General features: G+C 49.2%; 1 protein-coding gene across 1 annotated transcript; it reads right to left on the reverse strand.

Annotated features, from left to right (window-relative positions):
- Positions 1-397: 397 nt before the first annotated feature.
- Positions 398-6,148, reverse strand: LOC137914334 (major histocompatibility complex class I-related gene protein-like). The gene is made up of 7 exons (XM_068757938.1): positions 6,085-6,148; positions 4,494-4,760; positions 3,997-4,275; positions 3,070-3,372; positions 1,587-1,691; positions 1,305-1,446; positions 398-1,044 (listed from the first exon to the last, which is right to left on the reverse strand). The coding sequence occupies exons 1-6, from the start codon at positions 6,146-6,148 to the stop codon at positions 1,310-1,312; spliced, it is 1,155 nt and encodes a 384-aa protein (XP_068614039.1). The 3' UTR covers positions 398-1,044; positions 1,305-1,309.
- Between the last annotated feature and the right edge of the window lie 2,876 nt (positions 6,149-9,024).

The raw sequence follows: 9,024 nt of genomic DNA on the forward strand, positions 1-9,024 counted from the left end.
CAATGAGACTGGGAATATTCATGGGATTGGAGACGGATCAATCAGACTGGGAATATTCATGGGATTGGAGACGGAGCAATGAGACTGGGAATATTCACGGGATTTGAGATGGATCAATCGAACTGGGAATATTAATGGGATTGGAGACGGAGCAATGAGACTGGGAATATTAATGGGATTGGAGACGGATCAATCAGACTGGGAATATTCATGGGATTGGAGACGGAGCAATCAGACTGGGAATATTCATGGGATTGGAGACGGAGCAATCAGACTGGGAATATTCATGGGATTGGAGACGGAGCAATGAGACTGGGAATATTCATGGGATTGGAGACGGAGCGATGAGACTGGGAATATTCATGGGATTGGAGACGGAGCAATCAAACAAGAAACGTGGGAAATGTGGGATTTTATTGTAAAGCAGAATTTCTGTCTAAAGAAAGGAACCAGCAGGACGACTTCAGCCTTCGTCTCGTTAACAACACAGGAAGTGATTGTGATTCGTGAACAGACAGGAAGCACTGGGGGAGGGGCGGAGTCCAGGAGATGGATCAATGAGACTGGGAATATTCATGGTATTGTCGTTTACTCCGACACCTCCGGACTCGTTAGTGTCCGAGTCCCGCCGCAGGTTCCAGGAGGACTGGAAGCAAAGGAAGGATTTCTGAGGACGGACAGCAGAGACGACTCTAGAGGCCGTCAGATGTCTCTCGTCTCGGATCACATGACCCCAGGAGGACCAATAGGACAAAGGGAAAGCACAAACAACCCAGCAGCCGAAGAGTTAAAGTGTAATGATGGAGGACGTTCTAAGGACGTCGGATGAAGACAGTCTTAAAGATCCTGTTTGACGTCTCCAGAGAAGAGAGACGAGAACAATCCCCGAAATATTTAAATGACACCGTTTAGACTCTAATCAATAAGTATCGATCACTGGATCCTCGTCGCTGATGTCTTTGATCGGATCGTGTTCTGGTGAAGACCCGGTGGACTCCAGTTCAAACAGGACGATGTGGGGACACCGCTCCTTGTCCCAGAACCCTGCAGAGACAGAACCAACAGAACTGAGCAGAAACGCCACGAAGCCACACCCGAACCCGATCAGTCCACCTTAAATGTCCAGGTGGACTCATTGTCTTTGTCCAACAACCTCAGATCCCTTCAGGTGAAACAACTTCACCTTTTGTTGGGGAAAAGACACCAAAGGACAAAGACTATCTTGTCTCACAAGTCTGACAGAGAATAATCTCCCCGTGTCAGAAGGTTCTTCTACACATAGTGTCCCACACGAAGACACTCACTGCGTTCATTCTGTCCTTGTCCCAACGTTCTCCGGCTGGATGATGATCTCTGGCTGGATGTCCACCTTTGGCTGCATGTCCACCTCTGGCTGCAGTCTCTTCGTGAGCTCAGCGCTGTCCTCAGAAGGTGGACGAGGTTTACCTGGATAACAAAGACGCATCAGGTGACGTGAACGGATGCGAGTGGACTCTGAAGCTGAAACCACCTCCTGTTTGCTTCATCAGGTCAAAGTGTCCAATCAAAGCCAGGAGACAGAGACTGGTTCTGTCTGGGTCGCTCACCTGTCCTCTGTCTGTACAGCTTGAATCCAACGGCAGCCGTGAGGACGAGAAGAACCGCTGCAGTGATGACGATGATGATGATGGCCTTCACGTTAGTGGGTTCCTCTGGAGAGCAGAAAACAACAAGTCAGAGAACAACGTCCATGTCCCAACAGAACCGTCCTGCAGACGGACACCACCTGGTTGGTGGTCCTGCCGTCCTGTTTAGGTGGTTTCATGTCCACCTGTCCACAGGAGGACGGTCTGTGCTGCTTTCTGTCCTGATGTTGGTTCCAGTCTCAGGGAGACTCGTCCAATGTTCTAATGTTCTAGTGTGTTCTAATGTTCTGACAGAGGTTTGACTTTAAAACTAGAAACTTCTGAAAAATGAAATGGATCCAAAATACTTTTTCTCCAACTCCAGACTGAAACCTCCGAAGCGCTGGAACGCTGCGTCCCTCTGCTGAGGCTGGACAGTCCCACAGCTCTGTGGACCTGTCCTCATGGAGAAACACAAGGTTCTGATAACACCCTGGTCCACATCAGGAATATGGGGAACGTTTTACATCCCAGCTTCTGGAGAAACGAAGGAACGTGGTGAAGAACGCTGATTTCATAAAGGAGCGTTAGAATCAACGTGTCTTCCCACGGTACTGAAGGACTTCATGTTGGACCCGTGTCCCACCCTCCTAGCTTCACGTCAACATTCACTGGGTTCTGGATCATCCTGCTAACAAGCAGATCCAGGTCCAACAGAACCTCCTCCGCAGTTCTGGATCGTCCTGCTAACAGATCCAGGTCCTATCAGAACCTCCTCCGCAGTTCTGGATTGTCCTGCTAACAAGCAGATCCAGGTCCAATCAGAACCTAATCCGTGGTTCTGGATCATCCTGCTAACAGATCCAGGTCCAATCAGAACCTCCTCCACGGTTCTGGATCGTCCTGCTAACAGATCCAGGTCCAATCAGAACCTCCTCCGCAGTTCTGGATCATCCTGCTAACAGATCCAGGTCCAATCAGAACCTCCTCCGTGGTTCTGGATCATCCTGCTAACAAGCAGATCCAGGTCCAATCAGAACCTCCTCCGCAGTTCTGGATCATCCTGCTAAAAGATCCAGGTCCAATCAGAACCTCCTCCGCCGTTCTGGATCGTCCTGCTAACAGATCCAGGTCCAATCAGAACCTCCTCCCCTGAGGACATGAACTGACTTTACTGACATCGTCCTGCATGAATGAAAGCCCAGTGGACATCGGACCGCCACCACCAACAGAACTATCACTGATTCAAAGGCTTCCGTCTTCTGTGCAGGTACCGGGTTAGGGTTCTGGTACCGTTGTCTGGGTCCCGGGTGGTTTATTGATTATCTGAACTCTAAAGTTACACAGAAAACAGCAAACGACAATAAAAGAAACAAAACTTCTGTCCAACTCTTCAAACCCATGATCTGGACCATCAGAGAGACAGAAATGTGTCCCCACCTTCACCCCCTGATCCCAGTCTCACCCCAGTTGGTCCAGATCTTTCCTTTGTCCAGTCTGGTGACCAAGTCGTCCTTCACACCGAAGAGCTGGAACACACAGTCGTACCTCCTCCAGTCTTCAGCCGCCGCCGATGAAAGGTCCAGGTCCACACTCATCTGGAAGGTTCCGTCATGGTTGGGGAGGATCTCTCCGTGCTCCACCTCCTCATGAAGCTCCTCCCCATCCTTCCTCCAGAAGAGAGCGGCTCTGTCTGGGTAGAAACCTGTAGCGAAGCAGCTGACGGGAGAGGAAGGAGTCTTCTGGAGGAGAAACACTGAGGGGAGCTCTGGAGGAGGAGACAAAGACACGTTAGAGAGGGGAGCTCTGGAGGAGGAGACAAAGACACGTTAGAGAGGGGAGCTCTGGAGGAGGAGACAAAGACACGCTAGAGAGGAGAGATCTGGAGGAGGAGACAAAGACACGTTAGAGAGGGGAGCTCTGGAGGAGGAGACAAAGACACGTTAGAGAGGGGAGCTCTGGAGGAGGAGACAAAGACACGGTATAGAGGGGAGCTCTGGGGGAGGAGACAAAGACACGTTAGAGAGGGGAGATCTGGAGGAGACAAAGACACGTTAGAGAGGGGAGCTCTGGAGGAGAAGACAAAGACACGTTAGAGAGGGGAGCTCTGGAGGAGGAGACAAAGACACGTTAGAGAGGGGAGCTCTGGAGGAGGAGACAAAGACACGTCATCAGGAGTCACTGTTGTCGCCAGAGACACTGAAACGACGCAAATAAACCTCAGAGGAGAGGAGGCGACAAAAGAAGGGAGGAGCAGAGGAGAAGAAGACTGAAGGAGAGAGAAGGAGGACAGAGAGGTAAAGGACAGAGTGTGTCTCTGTGTGTGGGTCAGAAACAGCAGAGGAACATGAAGGTTGTTGGTTTGAAACTCCACCAGGTGATGTGCTTCTACCTGTTCTCAGCAGAGAGCTCCTCCCATACTCCAGATACTTCCTCCCCCACTCAGGACACACCTGGGTGTGGTAATGCTTGTAGTATTCCATCGCAGCTCTATTATGATCCCATCTGTGTTTGGTGATGACAGCCTGAGGACTGGGAGCGATCCATGTCTCCGTCTTCAGGTCCAGGACGATGAAGTCTTCTCCATTATAACCGAACTGATTAAAACCAGTGACCTCTCCAGTCTCATCGTCCCACTCACAGCCGTACATCCGCTGGACAATGTGGACACCTGAGAGAGAGACAGACTCCAGTCATCAACCTGGTCCTCACTGGACCCAGCAGAACCAGCAGAACCAGCAGAACCAGTCTGTGTCCCGGAGCTTTAGAAACCCAGCAGTGATGCAAAAGCGTTCCTGCAGAGGTGTGTGTGTGTGTGTGTGTGTGTGTGCGTGTGTGTGTGTTTACTTCCTACAGCATGAACACAACATTTAATAAACACAAACAAACCTTCTGATTGGTTGAAGCGCTTCCTTAAATTTTCCATGCTGATTTTGTACCATTCTTGGTTCCCCACACCGGTCCTCTTCTGTCGGGTCCAGTACTCTGGATCCTCTGCTGTGACTTTGTCCATCCAGTCCTGTTTGGGTTCTGCTCTCTTGGTCTTACTGTCATAGTGATACATCTGGACGTCATCGATCAAACCAACGGACACAAACTCCGGGAAGTTTGAGACTCCAGAAGACGCCGTCTGGAAATACTTCAAAGAGTGAGTCTCTGAAAGAAAAACCAGAATCACCATCTGAAGGTTGAACCTGTTTCCACCTGATGACATCACTTCCTGCTCTCCACTCACACCTGAACCTGTGACCGATGACAACTTCTGGTTCTGATCACAGGTTTAAACTCTGAGGCTCCTGCAGCTGAAACCCAGCAGAACTTCTTCTTCTATGGTTTCACAAAGTCGCGCTGGTCATTTTCCACCATCAGCTGATAACTGGCATCATTTTCAAGGCCAGATGTCGGAGAGTTTGTGAATTAAAACGGTTTGACCCTAAAGATTTGGGTTTCAGCACCACAACAAATAAAGGTGTGACCCGGTCCCGAAACACCGTCAGGTCCTGATGGGCAGAACCTGCAGAACCCAAAGCCTGTTTCACTCACAACAGATTTTGTGATGAATATTTCTCATTAATATTGATACATTTAATATTTGAAGGACACGGTTCTATATAAGAAAGAACGCCAGTCTAACACCAGTTATTACAGCAGTTATAATACCAGTTATAACACCAGTTATAACACCAGTTATCACACCGGTTATAACAGCAGTTATCACACCGGTTATAACAGCAGTTATAACAGCAGTTATAACAGCAGTTATAATATCCGTTGGATTCAGAGCGGATTCTGATCCTCTGACGTTCCAACATTCCCTCCATCATCAGCTGACGTCTCTTCCTTCTCGTCCTGGTTCTAACAGTTGGTTCTGTTCAGGTATCAACAGGAAGGTTCTCTGATTTGTTCTCTTTGAGTTCTGACACTTCCATTGTTGTTCTCCTCAGAACCTCCGCCGTCGTCTGAAGACGTGGACGTCCTGTTTCTGTGTCACGTCCAGAATGCTGAACAAATCCGTCCCCTGCTCATAGTTCGGTGTGGAAACCGTGCGGTCCAGTCCATGCTGGGTTCTGAGGCTGACACGGATCAGAACCCATCCAAACGGATCAGGACATTTGTCAGCTGGAGAATAAAGCTGTCCACTCTCTGGTGGACAAACTCTATCATGAAGACGCAGCTTGGAAACCATCTCTAAACCGGTTTGTTGTTGGACCTCAGCAGAACCACCGACCGACACCAGCACACCTCCGTCATCAGGTCTGATGTCCGTCTGAGCCGGAGGTTCTGAACCCATCAAATTAAAGAGGACAAAGAAGGAAGAACTACCTCTGTCCTCCTGTCCCAGTTTGACCTGAAGTAAATGGACTTTACAGGAAGAACTTTACGATGACGTGTCGGTACCGTTTGGACATTTCTAGACTCCTAACATGTCAGGAAGTCCAACAACAGAACCGTCAACCCAGACAGCAGGATAGAAACTCACCTCCCACTGCCCCAGGTACACCTGTACCCAGAACCAGAACCAGAACCAGAACCGAGGTCTTCATCGTGAACTGTCCCATCTGCAGCTCAAACAACAGAACAGCCACAAGATTCTTTAAAGCTTCCAGTCCGACCATCAAGGGTGAAGTGAGGACAAAACCCGAGAGGAGCGGACTTCCCCGTCCGTCTGAGCCAATCAGAATTTAGTCTGAGCCAATCAGAATTTAGTCTGAGCGATGACGTCACTTGTTACTCGGCAGAACTGTCACAGGTTGTGAATCAAAAGCGAAAGTAGAATGGATCTTATTTTAAACTGCGTCAGAGTCTTTGTTTGAGCGTCTCAGCAGGTTCTGAGTTCTGGACGCTGAAAACTTCTGGACCGACAGAAACGTGAGCCGCTGTTGATGTTTGATCCGGATGCTGCTCCGCTTTCTGCTCCACTTTCACTGCGCTCATGTTCCTGGTAGAGTCAATGCGGAATAATAAAAGTCCCACCTTGAGTTCTTCAGCTGAGACAACAGAACCCATGATCCGAACAGGGTCCATCTTTACCTGACAGGTTCTGCTGTTGGTGACGTCGAGGCTCGACCTGCTGGTCGTTACCTGAGCTCATCATTTAGCTTCAGTCAGGAAGTAAATGTTATTTATATATTATATATTATTCATGGATCACCTTCACAGACAACAAGCCACAAAGTGCTTCACAAGGAGAAGACAGCCTCCACGTGGCCTCCGCATGTCGCTGTTAGGTTTCTCCTTTTTCCCCGGTTCTTTTATTATATCTCGTGTTGGAGGTGTTTATTCAATAATGAGTCAGGATTATAAAACGAATCAAGTTTACTGAATGTTTTCAGTAATTACAAAGCTGGTAAGGAAACACAGCGCTGGACTCTCCTACAGACGCGGGGGGGGGGGGGGGGGGGACTCTGTAGAAGAGTCCCGAATGTTCTACGGCAGTGATCTTTATAGTGGGCGTCAAAACACCCTCCTCCCATGGGGTGCTTACACCCTCCTCCTGGGATGGGCCGTTAGGGCCCTCCATGTATCAGTTAACAATGTGTTGCTTTATATGTGATTAATCTATGTGTGTGATTATTACCACAAAGTATGTAGAGATAAAGAAACTGAGAGTGTTTGTGCACCCTGTGTATTGTGAGCGTGCTGCAGAACTCAAATATCTAACAGTCCCCCTGCTGAGGTGGCCCGAATGGGTCACCTCACTAACCTATATGTGACCTATATGTTCACTCCCTGACAAGATCCGTGGCGCCCACCCCCCCAAGGGCATTAGCTTGGACCCCGAACCCGGCCAGCAGAGAGTGTGTGCAGACAAAATGGAAATCACTAACAGTAATTTGTTTACAGCGTAAACGCGGGAGCTAACCTCCCCTACGGGCCCCAAAGGGGACCCCGCAAAGCTTGCATAGCAAGGAGCTGTGGTAACTAATACAGATTACCAACCCTAATGCCCCCACAGCCCCTCACATCAGCAATGAACACAACATTATTAACATCCCCCCGTTAACCTGCAAGCAAACAGCGTCATCATGTACTAGCATTAACACCAAAGCGTGAAATGTAGACCCAGACCCCGATCACAGTCGGTCCTCTTCTCCCGGATCTCCAGGCACGATGAAGTCCAGCCTGTAGATCATGCACTAGAATGATCGCATGTTTATTGTGATGCATGTCCTACATCAGCTGCCGTAGGTTCGTGCTGCGCATGCTCGGGTTCTAGTTTATGGTCTTGTTGTTGTAAAAGCCACGCACGGGAGTAAGAGGCAATAAAGACGTGTTACCGAAAATAAGTATCTGTTCTCATTGCACGAACATTTTACATGCTGTCAGAAGACGTTTCGGACCTGCCGACCGTGAGTTGTTGTTTTTTTTGTGAAGGAAACAAAACAGAAGAAGACAGTTAATCGTCTTAACCGTGCTTGTTAAGTATGGCGGAGGGATTCCGAAGACCCGACCCCCTTGTGTTCGAGGGAAACATTGCCGAGAAATGGCGTATTTTGGAGAGGGAATACGACATCTTCATCGAGGCGGCGCACACGGATAAACCTGCTAAAACGAAGGCGTATATCCTCCTCAATCTCGCAGGAGCGGAAGCTACAGAACGGGAGCGTTCATTTGTCTACGCAGCAGAAATTAGGGCGCCGGGCGACGATGGCGCTGTCCTCGTTCCCGCCGAGTCCCATGAAGATCCGGAGTGTCTCAAACGCAAGTTTCGAGATATGTGCAACCCGCAACACAACAGGACGATGGAAAGGCACAAGTTTCACACCCGAAATCAAAGACCAGGTGAGACAATTGACTCGTTCATAAGCGATTTGAAGATCAAGGCAAAAAGTTGTCGTTTTGGTGAGCTGACAGAAGAGCTAATCTGTGACAGGATCGTGTGTGGAATCACTAATGACAGCGTTAGGAAGGCCCTGTTACGGGACAGTGATTTGACTCTCCACAAAGCCGTCTCAATCTGCCATGTTTACGAGGTGACGGAGGAAAACACGAGAGCCCCGGCGAAGCAGACGTTCACCGTGGATGCGCTACAGCGAAAGTCCACCAGAGGGCAGCACAGACCGTGGAATAGTCGAGAAGCCACACAGCCCATTTTGAACTGCAATAATTGTGGTGGCAGCCATCCAGCGCAAAGGGAGAAATGTCCAGCATTTGGTCAGCAATGTCACAGATGCAGCAGGATGAACCATGACAAGAAACGCTGCAAATCAAGGTTAGTGAGTCACAATCCAGAAAAAAGAGGCTTCACAAAGAGAAACTACTCCAGAAAACCAGTTCATCAGGTGGAGGTAGAGCAGTCTGAGCAGGCTGACACTGATGGCACTTTGTATGTTGATGGAGTATCTGTGAACACAGTGGATGATCCGGCACAGGACCGAGACGAGGGTTTTGTCACTCTGCATGTGAACGACAAACCGAT

The sequence above is a fragment of the Brachionichthys hirsutus genome, unplaced genomic scaffold (genome assembly GCF_040956055.1).
Source record: "Brachionichthys hirsutus isolate HB-005 unplaced genomic scaffold, CSIRO-AGI_Bhir_v1 contig_971, whole genome shotgun sequence".
In the NCBI taxonomy this organism is placed as follows: Eukaryota; Metazoa; Chordata; class Actinopteri; order Lophiiformes; family Brachionichthyidae; genus Brachionichthys; species Brachionichthys hirsutus.

What these genes read in the sequence shown, in the direction of transcription:
- LOC137914334 (XM_068757938.1), bottom strand. Translation starts at nt 6,148, where the DNA reads ATGAAGACCTCGGTTCTGGTTCTGGTTCTGGTTCTGGGTACAGGTGTA. An exon ending in TGTACCTGGGGCAGTGGGAG is followed by an intron (nt 4,761 to 6,084) that starts GTGAGTTTCTAT and finishes TTTTTCTTTCAG; the next exon opens with AGACTCACTCTTTGAAGTAT. An exon ending in GCTGTACAGACAGAGGACAG is followed by an intron (nt 1,447 to 1,586) that starts GTGAGCGACCCA and finishes TTTGTTATCCAG; the next exon opens with GTAAACCTCGTCCACCTTCT.